The sequence below is a fragment of the Zeus faber genome (genome assembly GCF_960531495.2).
Source record: "Zeus faber genome assembly, chromosome: 16".
Classification (NCBI taxonomy): Eukaryota; Metazoa; Chordata; class Actinopteri; order Zeiformes; family Zeidae; genus Zeus; species Zeus faber.
This window is the reverse complement of record NC_137202.1, coordinates 7,912,520-7,926,282: the sequence shown is the minus strand read 5'-3', so window position 1 is coordinate 7,926,282 and position 13,763 is coordinate 7,912,520. Positions and strand designations below refer to the sequence as shown.

The window sequence follows — 13,763 nt, the reverse complement described above, 5'->3', positions numbered from 1 at the left end:
GTGTGTGTGTGTGTGTGTGTGTGTGTGTGTGTGTGTGTGTGTGTGTGTGTGTGTGTGTGTGTGTGTGTGTGTGCGTGCGTGTGTGTTTGTGTGTATGTGTGTGTGTGTTTGTGTGTATGTGTGTGTTTCTCTCAGCATCAACACAGTTAAGCACAGATTACAAATGTAGCCGCAGTCAATAACAGATATGATTGTTCGTTGTAAAAGGCCTTTAATCTCTCTATATTCCAAAGTAACGCACCAAGCTTACATGATGACTTCCAGCCGTGCAGCATTATGATTACGTGTTGCGATTTAAATTCTCATGTTTAATCGAAGGAGGTTTAACTCCACATCATAGCAATTGTGACTAATATCAACCTAAATCGCCTGGGAGTAAAGACGTTACATCACAGCATCGGTGATCTAGTGTTGGCTACAGCAGCTCGTTCGTTTCCCTCCACGTACATGGTTCTATTCTTTTTCATCCGTTTGCTCAGCTATCGCACCGACTTTAGGCAAATGCCAGTGTGAGTAATGAGCCTCCCGCTCGGAGACGTGTGTTTTTGGGCCCAACGCCATGGCGCCAATAGATAAGGTGTCACCCACGCAAGTGTCTGCAGACGTCCAGAGTGATGAAGGAGATTTGAATCTGGAGACGTTGCGTGCTGGACTTCCCTAAAAAGACCAAAACAGGGGCAGAAGCTCGCTCAGCAGACGTCAGTGAGCCGAGAGGAAAAATTGATTCACTTCGCTATCTTGCATTTATTCGTTAATTGCGCCCGCACCGAATCGATGATCGCATCTTTTTTGTTTCCATGTGAGCCGTTTAAATTGTATTGATTGTATTATAAAAAAAAACTGATATATATTTTTTTTTACTCAACTGCTTTTCTGCTCCCCTGTTTCTACTAGAGGCCTGCGACAAATAAATGTAATGAAATGAAAAGTTGAAAAGACACAGCGACTTGAATAATGATTATATCTGCATTCTTTTTGGAAGTGTTAGTCAGGATGTGTGTTCATCCCCAAAATAAAGTCACAGTATCAATATCTAGGTAAAAAAATCATGATATTCGATTATGTCAGTAATGCCCAGTGTCCAAAAAGTCTCACAAAAACATAGAATTGATAGAATCACAAGTGATAGTGGATCGGAATAATTGCAGAATTGCATGACTTTGAGTTTGCAAATTGAAATCAAATTGAATGGAGTTGTCCATGATGATCAACCATCTGTAGCACATGCACACCCTTGAGCCATGAGCACACAGATGCATGCAAGCGGACACACACACACACGCACGCATGCAGCACGCACTCACACACACACACACACACACACACACACACACACACACACACACACACACACACACACACACACACACACACACACACACACACACACACACACACACAAGCCCAGAGGCTGACATTGTGCCTGATGTGACTCCACTGGCAGAGTGGATGGTGAACACCCACAGACAGAAGTGAATGGAGGAAGAGAGGGAGCTCTACCTCTACCCAATGTGATGAGAGATATCGGGTGCAGCAGTTCCCCAAAGCAGCAGCGGCCACACAACACACTGCATCTGTTACAATCAGCGTGCACGCTCCCCAGCTTCCCAAACCGAGTTGTCCTGAAGGAGCTCCCGGCGTTGTATCGCGTTGAGTTTGTTCCCGGTGGTGCCTTCCGCCATCTCCTCATGCTCCCGTCACCTGGGCCACTCCATCCTTCTGTCTCATAGATGCACACACACACACACACACACACACACACACACACACTCACACAAACAGATACCGTAAATAAAAATACAAGCATTGGGATGCTCCCCAACAAACGCACGGCCACACTGTACATATCGACACTATAAGAAAAAGAACAGCACTGACAGTCTTAGGTTGTTATTCGTGTCCTGTGTTCCTCTAGATGGGCCGGTAACCGTGGGGATGAGTTTGGACATCGCCAGCATCGACACCATCTCGGAGATCAACATGGTGAGTTCTCCGTCTCCGGATTCCCTCGGTGCCGAAGCAGGTTTTTTTTTTCATTTTAAAACTTGAAATTGGCTCTTTCCTCTGTCCCCGTGTGTCTGTGGGCCTCCTTTCGCACCAACTGAAGCAAATTCACACGCCTCGCACGCATGATTTTGGCGAAGAACCTTGCGATTGGATGCATTGTAGTCATTTATTTAAATATGTGAGTCTGATTAGATTTGCTGATTCCAAGCGTTTCTGTGGACGTCCATTATTAGCCTCAGGCACTAAAGGGTTTAGGGACCTCATACCATTTACTATTCAGCAATACATGAAAATACCAAAGCTGACTAAGGCAGTGCCACTCTGCTCAGTTTGCACCTATATCTGACAAAAAAAAAAAAAAAAAAAAAAGATCCTTCCTGCTGGGTCAGCAAATTATTGATACGCTTGTCAAGGCGAACAAATTGGTTTCCAAACCTCGTTCGACCCCTTCTTTGATTCCCTGTTGCTGTGTCTCCAGGACTACACGGCCACTATCTTCCTGCGCCAGCGCTGGACGGACGAGCGGCTGGTGTTCGAGGGCAACAAGAGCCTGAGTCTGGACGGGCGGCTGGTGGAGCTCCTCTGGGTCCCCGACACCTTCATCGTGGACTCCAAGAAGTCCTTCCTCCACGACATCACGGTGGAGAACCGGCTCATCCGCATCTTCCCAAACGGGACGGTTCTCTACGCTTTGAGGTAGAGGAGACTAACAAAATACCACGGCTGTGCAAATAATTGTACTTACTTACTGTAATGAAGTGGATTTGTGTGATATGTGTGAATATGTGGCCTCTGTCATCAGGCCACATATTAAAGCATGTTCTTCAACCAGTGTTTCATCCCCACCCAGCAGCCAAGCTTATGCTCAAAATGGAAAACAATGCCCAAGTCAACACAATGACTTATTCATCATGGGTTTACTTGCAAATTAATTCTTATTTTTAGCAGTCATGTTTCCATTTAGTAATTCTGCTGATTGAAGGAGCTTTGACTCAGATGTTGGTAACGGTGGATCTGTCCTCCCTTTTGAATTTGGCTATTACGGGAGACAAGGATTATATGTGCTTTCAAATTAGATACTACCCAATAACAGTTGCCATATTTGGCAAGGAATGCCACTTCTATTTGAGGAGACGTTCTTCAATAGGCATTTCCATCTCTTGTCTGCAGCAATATCACGTCTTGTTTTTTTATGAGCTTGTCTTTCAATAGATAATGAGAATTAGGGTCGGGGGAACGCAGGCGAGGTTTACAGAGAGAGCGAGCGTGGGCTGCATTATGAGAAATAATGTGTGGAAAGTGATGTCAATTCAGTTACACGGCTATCTGGGACTGCATGAGATGTGAGATGTGTGATGTCTCAATAGGAAAACCGACCACAGGCCGCCCGAGGAAAACAGCAATGCTGTGAGGAAGTAGAGAGGTCATCACAGCCAAGACCGGGTGGTCGGCAAAACTGCGAAAACAGAGATTAAGACCAGCGCTGGTCATTTTAGCGCTGATGTGATGGGATTCCAACATCCTGCCCGTGCATATGTGCTTTTTAATAACAGCGTGTGTATTTACTGTAGTTTACCAGCTCTGTCATACATCCAGAGCCTATGAGTCCGTGGGGTGGGAGTGGATGCAGAATCACACAGAAAATTGGGAGGTACATTGAACAATCAGTGTTGGATGAATTGGTCTGCATTGTTTACGAACTACACTGAAAAACATATTTTCCAGTTTTGATTTGCTGTTGCCATGTGCATCTCTCCAATGATAATGGGCTTGGGATGTATGCCCTGGGTCCAGGACTTCATGGTCACTTGCCTCCATATACTGTAAGGAAACCCCACAGCCTGCAGCCATTGCTGTGACAGAGGACCAGCCACTGTGTGTGTGTGTGTGTGTGTGTGTGTGTGTGTGTGTGTGTGTGTGTGTGTGTGTGTGTGTGTGTGTGTGTGTGTGTGTGTGTGTGTGTGTGTGTGTGTGTGTGTGTGTGTGTGTGTGTGTGTGTGTGTGTGTGTGTGTGTGTGTGTGTGTGTGTGTGTGTGTGTGGCTGTCGGGAGGGAGATGGCCTCCTGCTGATGGAGAGGGGCAGGAGAGAATGTGAGACGACGGGTCACGTGAGAAGGGAGCGTAGCAGATGTTTCAAGATGGGTCATTGGGGAATACACAGGAAAGCACTGAGGTTAGGCAGAGTAAGAGGCGGCTCCGCTCCTCTCTTTCTTTTCACGGTTTGGGACAGTTTAATAAGTAGCTGAAGAGATGGGATTCATTCCACAGCCCAGACTACAGAGAGGTGTGTGGAGCAACTCTCAGGCCTATAGGATAATCAAATACATTGATGATGTATTTTGGCAAATTGTGACATCATTGAGGAACATTACTTTAGAAAAGTAAGGTGATTCCTTAAATAACATTACTATACTTATGTCAACCATAAATCATTTTGTTACGTCTTCTGTTTTCTTACATCGCATTACAAGAAATGCGTAGCAAAAACATGTGATGCATAAGTAATCAATTGCCGACTGACATTTATTACAGACTGATTTGGTTTTTATCCGCCAGGAACAATCAGCATCGAAACAGTGTGAGTGCAGTTCACCGTGTTCTGAAACGGATCGTCCCCCTCTGAATCAATGAAATCCAATCCTAAATCAGTTCAAAATCAGAGCGGAGGGAGGGGGCTCTCTCTGTTCCCGTTTTCCCTCTCGTTGTTGTGACTTCATGTGTTCTTCTAACCCTCATTGTGAAGTGTATAGTGTGTTGTGACTTTGGCCCTGTTTACACCTGGCAATAACATCCAACTTGGGTGATCCGATCACAAGCGGACGGTGTCTGTTCACGGTGTCTGTTCACACCTGTTTCTAAATGTGTACCGAGTAACCACTTGCCATCAGATCTCACTTACCTGCTCTATATGCAAATCGAATACATTGTGATTATAATATAGCAATATATAATATAATCCCACAAAGAAAAGATTTCAATTTATTTTCTTTCCTTAGTTTCTTACTTCTTTGGAAAAAGAAAAATGTAAACCCAACTCAGAGAGAGAGCAGAGTTATTTTAAATTTTTAATTCCATTTTTAATTCGGTTTTAATTTTCAGTTAACTTTGGAAAAACTGCATGTTTTTGTGTAAATACTACACATCACATTACACTAAGTTCTATGCGTGCGCACCCCCCTTCCTGACAGAATGGCCAATCGGCGATCGCTGCCCCCCTAGTGCTCAGAGATGGCCGACTGGAATTGGAATTTTGCACGAACGCCCAAGCCTAAAATGCATCCCCACTCTCACACCCCACATACAGTGTATGTAGCTCGGTTATATTTGCAGTAATTGTTCGTGCTATAGGTTGATTATCAGCATTATCAGTTTGGCAGCAACTCTTGGCTGTTGTCATAGTTGTCATTTGGTCCCTGAGCCAATTGTTTTCCCTGCTGTTACCCCTAGTGCAGGTGTTTGCTGTGATTAGATGCAGGTTTTTAGCTCTGGAGACACGCCTGTTTCCCACACACCCCTCTGCAATTCCCCTTCCACCGTTTCCTCTATGAATGGAAAATAACGAGAGCACTTCCAGTGATTTAGCCATCCTTCAAGTCCGACTTTTCGCGGAAATAAGCAAGCAGAAAAAGAACGGGCCTGAATGAGCGGGACAAATCTCCTTTCATCAGTGATATCTTTCATGCTTCTTTTTCAATTTTGGTGCAACAATAAAAACAACTTTTCAAAATGAATTCTGCTAAAGTGGCATCAATCATATTTTTGAAGGAAACCATACATATTTTACAAACACACTGTTTTTGTTTTCCATCTCCAACCTACTGCTACAGGGTGCCGGGCGTTGAATGGTAAAAAATTTGAATTTATATGGGGTATATTTCAATAGCGGATTTTATTTATCCAACCAATCAACCATAACTTCTTCTTTTTTGATGTTCTGAAGCCCTGCTGCTGAACCTGAAAAATCTCAAATTTTCTTGAAATGGTCTCAAAAAGTTTGAAGATTAAATTGAACTATTTGACCCATGTTGACTTGTCTGGATTCCTTCTGTTTGCCCTCCGCCCTCTGTATTTTTTAGGATCACCACCACGGTGGCCTGCAACATGGACCTCACCAAATACCCCATGGACAAGCAGACCTGCACCCTGCAACTGGAGAGCTGTAAGGACGCCTCGCATTTTGAAATCGAAATCAGACCTCCGCGCTGCCGGTACAGCGATCTGACGGGTGGGAGGACGATATAAATAAATTAAAGTCATCCAAAAAAAAAAATAAAAGGGGGGAAGGATCAGACGGATCGTTGTCTCTGATCTTCAAAGACGGGCAGACAGGGAAGGAGCAACCGGGCGGCGCTTTCCAACGCGAAGGTTTTTGCCACAAATGATTTGATAACTGTCACACAACAAATCTAGGCCAGAGCCGTTACTTTGTGTAAACTTTGTCCGCCTGCTAATCCGCGGCTGCCCCCCCCCCAAAAAAAAAACCTCACCTCTCCACCAACTTCCCCAGGCTCCATGTTTAGGGATCAGGCCCCCCCCTCGCCTCTTATACCAACTCTCCCATAGACACGAGCTGCACGCCGAGCTGTTGCTGCTGTACGATAAATTAATTTATAAAACGCGCCCATCTTGGCAAGTCCTATAATCTTGTATTCACTCTTAAAGTCATGGTTCTTGTTTAAACAAGCGCAACAACTCAGTAATGCACTGAGCAACTTTTGCTTAAGGTTTTTGTACTTGTTTATTTTTTTCACCTTCAACGAAGCTTTTACTTGTTGGAAGATTTCCGTGGAATACGGGCGACATTATCCTTGGACGAGAAAAAACAAAACAAAAAAAAAACCGCTAAAGATAAACCTCATATCAAAATGAAGCTTGAATAAACCTCCCCGGGCTCCACTTGAACCCCTCTTAAACTCCTCTTTAACACATGCTTGTTGGTTAAACCGAGCATTAAAAAAAAAACGAATTCAAATGTAAATTAATCATTTATATGGGTGTATTTTTATTTCTGTCGCAGCGAGAAGGGGGAGGAAAGTGAAGCAGTGTGAGTCTGTGGTTTTGTTTTTTTTCCCTCTTTCGCTCCGTCTCCCACATTATAACCCCACGCCTTCGTTTGTCATGGCTCCCTAAGCCCAGTGCCGCTTAGTGACAGCCAGCCGGGCTGCCTTCCAGAAGCCCGTCGCGAACAAAGTCCCACTTAGCAGACAGACAGACGTCCAGAGGTCGGAGGCAGGTAAACAGGAGGGAAATGATTGATTTTCTCTCTCCGCTTTAATAACACCAGGCTTAGAGTCAACGCGCTCTCGGTCCTTTCCGTCTCCGTCGTCCCTTTTTTTTTTTTTGCTCCCCGTTTCCCTTGTTTTCCGCCCCCTTTCAAAATTCGATCTCCCCTTGCGCCGCTCTCGAGCTTCCTATCCCCGTTCGCTGTCTCTCGCTTTTTCTCTCTCGCTCTCTCTCTCTCTCTCTCTCTCTCTCTCTCTCTCTCTCTCTCTCTCTCTCTCTCCCATCTCCTTGTCTTCTCCTTTCTTCCTCCTTCTCAATCACACACACGCCACCAACATCTGCCTTCTCTGACAGGCCCATTGTGAAGCGGCGCACTCGACGATTTATTCCTCATAAAGCCCAGCTGAAAACGCCACTTCCATGCGGCAGGCATCCCTAGAGAGAGCCTTCGATGGGGCAGGGCCTTGAGATCGGGTTTTGCCGGGAAAAATTTCAGCAGTTTGCATCTGAGCAGAGAAATTCCTTCACTTAATCGGAACGCTTTACTAAAGTGAGTTAGTAAAACAAACTGACCGCTATTTCTCCTTGGTCCATTGGTTCCTCGTATGCAGTAGCGCCACCTACCACTAGTAACCACAAACACCATCTCAAATAAACAGGTGAGACAGGGTTCTGGAAGGTGATGCAAAGTGCAATGTCCAAATGATCTCAAACACCACTAATCAAAAGCTGCACTGGTCTCTATAAATATATATATAGGATTATATATAGGATTATATATATATTTAATATTATATAGGATTGCCATTAAGCCATCCAGTGTCTCTACCTGAAATGTGGAAAATTGAAACACAAAATTGGATTGTGTTACACAATGCAGATGACGCACTCTACAAGGACATGAGAAAACACCCCTGACACTCTGCATGCTTGAGCATGTTCCTATCATAGAACATGTGACAGCCTGAGCAGTTTCCAGTCTGTTGCGCAGGATACCACAGCTCAATTTGTCTTGCATTTGTATATTAGCGCCGGGCCCCGGACCCCGCAGGTCACGAGAATAATGAGTTCCCTTTGTAACCAGAGCACTATTAGAAAGCACTGGGATTGCAAGGCCTTTCCTCATCAAAGTCACTTTGGCTGGTCATCACAGGGCCTCCCACCAAACTGCACAACCCTTTCTGGTTTGCACGCCTTCTTAGATTTAAATGCATGTCTATTTATTTTTTCTTTATTTATTCATTTTTTTTTGCAATTACTGAAAGAGTGCCGTACTCGTGCAGAGCTATTGTGGATAATGATGTGCGAGAGAACCTAAAGGACCTCATGGTCATGTTGCAGAGCCTTCAGTCCTTTGGTCAGCTATTCTCTAGCTCCCTCTGTGGATCAATTGGAGAAATACAACTGCACTAAATGCAACTACAGGCTGTTGTTGACCAATCACCAAAACAATGTCAATACCAACACCTTGTAATTGGAAGTACAGGTTTGTGTTATGAACATTTTATATTCAAATATGTTATTAGGAATGACCCAGTGAGAAGCGCTGCAACACTTGGGAATGTTGACAGCAGCTTGCTTTATTTCTATTCCGGGCTTTATTTGGGTCATCTTGAGGCTCTCTCCGGGACGCCGTTAATTATGCAACATTAATTTTACGTTACAGCGTGTTGAGCTCTTCATTTAAACATCCTCCTCCTTTATTCCGTCCCCTTTGCAGTAATGAAGGAGCACCAGATTTGGATCGCTATTAGCAATTCCTATTGGTTATCAACGTCAGAATGAACAGCAAGGGGAGTTGTTTCTTTCCTCTGTGATGTACACTGTATAAAACACGGTGACTCGAAAGATTCTATTATATTATATATATTATGTTATATTATATTCAGTATTTATACGGACTGAGTAAATGAAGGTGTAGTAAATTAAAAAACTGCTAATACCATACTTCAAAAATGTGTATTCAGTGTTACTGTTTTCTCCATTCCTCGTTGGTTCTGAACAGAAATGGGAAAGCATCTTCATGGAAGTATTATGTTCCCACGCCTCTTCCTTAGCTTTCAGAGTGGCCCCGACTCTAAATGTACGTTTAATAATAGCCTTCCTTTCATGAACCAGTCAGGCAAAAGCTGAAGTTGTTCTTGAGCCCACTTTGGTTTTGGTTTGTAAGCCACCATGAGGTCAGCCTGTTCCTGTCAGCCGTGGTTATTCCGGGTTACTAGTTAAAGGCTGTTTGAATGTATATCCATGAATCATTTTCCAGGCTCCGTCCATATAAGATGCTGACAATTATCTTTTTTTTTTTTTTTTTTTTCCAATTTGGCTTCATCCATGTCTTTGAAGATGGTAACATGATTTGTCCCTTGTCCCGGTTTCACTGTGGGCCTGGTGCATAAGTGCATTCATAAAAATTGACCACCCAGAGCAGCAAGGTCATACCTGTCTTTACTTTTTGTGACGATTTCTACCTAACTCTTCGTAAAAGTTGCTCTCAGCAGCTACATGAAGACATTTTAAGAGGAATCTCTCAGCTGTGGAGTTTAAGTGATATTTAGGACAAATTTTGGCGCTAAGATAAAGTATTTTATGGCCCTGGTCTATGGCCCAGCGGTGCAGATGGCATTATATGGATGCTGAAGTGTGAGTAGGATTACAGACTCGATTACTAAAAAAAAAAAAAAAAAAAAAAAGCCCAGCACTCAGTTATAATGAAAGAAGTTTTAATTATTAATTCTGTCCCCGTTAATTAGTAAGAGGCTTGGGATTTGACAACATGAGAGTAACTTAATTCCACACTGCACACCATTACTAATCAGGTGACGTTGATCAAAGCCACTGAACCCCAGGCTACACCACCAGTGGAGAGCAGCTTTTCCCAACCATTTAAAAAACATGTATATTTATATATTAGACACCCTACTCCAGGAGGGTCACTCGGGGGCGGGGCCCATAGTTTGTAAATCGCTGTAACAATGCACAGCCTATTAGTCCACTGGAGAGGCAAAAAATAAAAAAGGTCATTATCTTTAATTAAATGTCTAAGTCGGTCATCTTTTAATGCAGGGGGCTACAACATCAACGATGTCATGTTCTACTGGACGAGAGGGAACGAGTCTGTCAGCGGCTTGGACACCCTGCGGCTGGCTCAGTACACCGTGGAGGATCACTACACCTCTGTCTCTGAGGCCATCTATGAAACCGGTAAGGCTGTGATTCTGCCTTCGGTTTCTCTATCTTACGTCATCGGAGTGTATTGAGGGCAAAATACACTTCTTCAACACAGAGAAGAAAAATGCAGTTTATTCAGGACCATAGATCACATTTATGTACCCCTATAGCTCACAGACCCATACACAGGCAGGAGTACATATTCCCCCAACATGTACATTAAAGTAGATTTATGCAGGTGGAGCTTGGGCAGAGAAGGGTAAAAGGCACAGCGCAAGCTGTTTATTGAGCACAGTGCAAAGAGGTAAGGGCATTTCAAAAGGCCACTCTTTAAAGGTTGAGAGTGATGATTGGAGAGCACTCTGATTGCCAGCAAGTCCTCACAGACCGGGTAGATGTAGTGATCTGATGTCTGGAACTCCAGTATCATTTATTTAGTACAGCTGTTGTTGCTGCTGCAGACTTGATTCAGTCGCTTCCCTCTCCTCATGGCACCATAAACCCGCAAGGGTAAGTCAAAGTGCTTTACATAAGGCACGGAAGACATTATATAAAAGCAAAGAGGAATAAAAGCATAAAAAAGCTAAAAGCTTAAAACAGTTAATGGCATTGAAGAATTGTCCCTGTGGGGAAATTTGCCCTCTGCATTTTATGCATCCCAACTATCTGGGAGCAGTGGGAAACCACAGCGCGGCGCCTAGGGGCCAATTCCAGCTCTAGAGCCGGAGCCAGTTGGCCAAGGTCACCGTCAGCCCTGTGTAACCTGCCATGCATGTCTGTGAGGGTGGGTGGAACATGAACAACATGCAAACTCCACACAGAAAGGCCTCCTCGTGTGAAGCAACCACCCAGTCACCATAAGAGACACTCACAAAAATGGCGGGACTCAAATCTGGGTCGTCTGGACTGAAACCCAACTAGAAACTCAGGTTTTGAGCCTGGATTGGGTCAAGCCTTGGGTCAAATCTGTGTTCTGCTGTCTGCTGCCCTCTCTCACCCAGGACACTACCCTAAACTGGTCTTCCACTTTGAGCTGAAGAGGAGCATCCTGTACTTCATTTTGGAGACCTACGTGCCCTCCAGTCTGCTGGTCGTCCTCTCCTGGGTCTCCTTCTGGATTTCCCAGTCCTCTGTCCCTGCCCGCATCTGCATCGGTAACTATGAACCATGAAGAAAGGCTGCGTGTCTTTGCCCTGTATGAACCAACAAAGTCGAGTATATTTCTCTTTCTCTTTATGGATGCCATCATTATTCATTTACCATTTACCATTTATCATTTGCTTTAATAACAAGCCCTCATACTACTTTTGGGAAATGCCCATTAATGACAATTGGTTTAAGTGGACACCACAGTAAACAGCACTGTCCATGTTTGCAAGTGCCTGTTTCTCAAAAACCCTTGCGGTGCTGGGATCCTGCTGAGTAGTTGGTTTTTCAAGGGTCTAATCGTTTATTCTTTGTTTGCGTGTGTGTGTTTGTGACCAGGAGTAACCACGGTCCTGACCATGACCACTCTCATGATGGGAGCGCGCACGTCGCTGCCCAACGCCAACTGCTTCATCAAGGCCATCGACGTTTACCTGGGCATCTGCTTCAGCTTCATCTTCGGAGCGCTCATCGAGTACGCCGTGGCGCACTTCTGCACCCTCACCCACCCCAACTCCAACATGCTCATGGTAGGGCTTGAACCGTGGCGCCGTCGTTCGTAATGCGGTTGTCTTGCATTTTTTTTTTCCTTCTTCGTCACACGCTTCAACAGCGGTTGACGATCCCTTGCTGCCGTGATCGTATCACTTTCTTCACTGTGGTCACCACCACCATTATCATCATCATCATCATCAACATGGTCATCCATCATCATCATCATCATCATCATCATCATCATCATCACCATCATCATCATCATCATCATCATCATCATCGTCCCCATCTGCTGTTCTGTTTCACCTCTACTGACTTGGTGAGTTTGAGAACAGTTCTAAACCAGGGGTTTGCTGCTGCGGTCGGCTGTCCCCTAGGGGTCCATGCGAGAATTGCAGAGGAGCCACAGCAAACTTCTGTGATCTTTTTAGATATACTGTTTATATTTGGTTAACATATTAGAATGTAAGAAATAGTACATATCATTATGTTTTCCTCTCTCCATACTTGTTTTGTTCCCGACATTCTCTCCGCTGCAGTACGGCCACCAGATGCACGACTTCGAGGAGGAGATGAACGGCATCGTCACCACCATCTCCAGTAACTCCAATCGGGCCAAGAGGCGCAAGGAGACCGCAGCGGCTCCCCCGGCCCCGGCCTCCACCGAGGTGACCGTGGGCCCTGCCAGCCCCTCAGGCAGCGAGCCGAAGCCCGAGGCTCCCCCAGAGGAGCCCCCCAACCGCTGCCTCACCATCCTGGCCCTCCTACGCAAGATCCTCCACCGCACCGCAAACTGCTGTCACGTGGAGAACCCCCACTACATAGACAACTACTCCCGAGTCACCTTCCCCATTTCCTTTGTGATGGTCAATCTGCTCTACTGGACGTACTATCTGTACTTTTAGCACGTGGCGGCCATACATCTGTGTGTGTGTGTGTGTGTGTGTGTGTGTGTGTGTGTGTGTGTGTGTGTGCAGGTGCGTGCGTGCGTGAAAGTGACAGCGGTTGTTTGGGATTAGGGCCGACGGCCCAGCGCAGCTCACTGTGGCTGGCTGAGGTGGATGGAGAGACACAGGGACAAAAAAGAAAGAGGGAGAGAAGGGAGGAGGAATGGAGGATGAGCGTGTGTGTGTGTGTATGTATGTGTGTGTGTGTGTGTGGGTGTGTGTGTGTGTGTGTGTGTGTGTGTGTGTGTGTGTGTGTGTGTGTGTGTGTGTGTGTGTGTGTGTGTGTGTGTGTGTGTGCGTGCGTGCGTGTTCAAAAGAGAGAAACTGAGACCCTGGAAGGACAGAGTGGGTGAAAGTGTATATGTACTGTATGTACACTACTGTATGTTTTCAATTTAAGTGTTTTCTGAAATAGGTGCATCCATTATTGCTCATTTGGATTCAGAAGAGACGTGTCAAACCATCACAAGCTTTTAGAGGAAAAAATAAATGCAAAGGTATTATTTTTTTTATCATATTTACAGCTTCTTAAAGTGGACCTTTTATGCTCCTTTTCAACAACTGAATATATAGTCTCTGAGGTCCCCAAAACATGTTTTTGAAGTTTTTTTGCTGAAAATACCACTAACATTACCATACCATTTCGCAAAAGAAACGCCTATTTTGGAACGCTATGGCTCCGAAACAGGTGTTTTTTTTGCAGGTGGATCCACCCTTCTGAGGCCCCTTGTTCTGTGAGCCAATGGGCTTTGAGCCAATAGAGGTTCTGTGAGCCAA

The 13,763-nt window shown here is 44.9% G+C and overlaps 1 protein-coding gene across 1 annotated transcript in view; it reads left to right on the top strand.

Annotated features, from left to right (window-relative positions):
* Positions 1 to 12,944, top strand: part of LOC307242389 (gamma-aminobutyric acid receptor subunit pi) — a gene marked incomplete at both ends in the record, with an annotated part of 42,746 nt that extends 29,802 nt beyond the window's left edge. The window contains 7 exons of the mRNA XM_080016847.1: positions 1,916 to 1,983; positions 2,486 to 2,703; positions 6,084 to 6,166; positions 10,294 to 10,431; positions 11,400 to 11,552; positions 11,884 to 12,074; positions 12,579 to 12,944. Coding sequence (XP_079872973.1) covers positions 1,916 to 1,983; positions 2,486 to 2,703; positions 6,084 to 6,166; positions 10,294 to 10,431; positions 11,400 to 11,552; positions 11,884 to 12,074; positions 12,579 to 12,944 — 1,217 coding nt within the window. The remainder of the gene's footprint in view (positions 1 to 1,915; positions 1,984 to 2,485; positions 2,704 to 6,083; positions 6,167 to 10,293; positions 10,432 to 11,399; positions 11,553 to 11,883; positions 12,075 to 12,578) is intronic.
* Between the last annotated feature and the right edge of the window lie 819 nt (positions 12,945 to 13,763).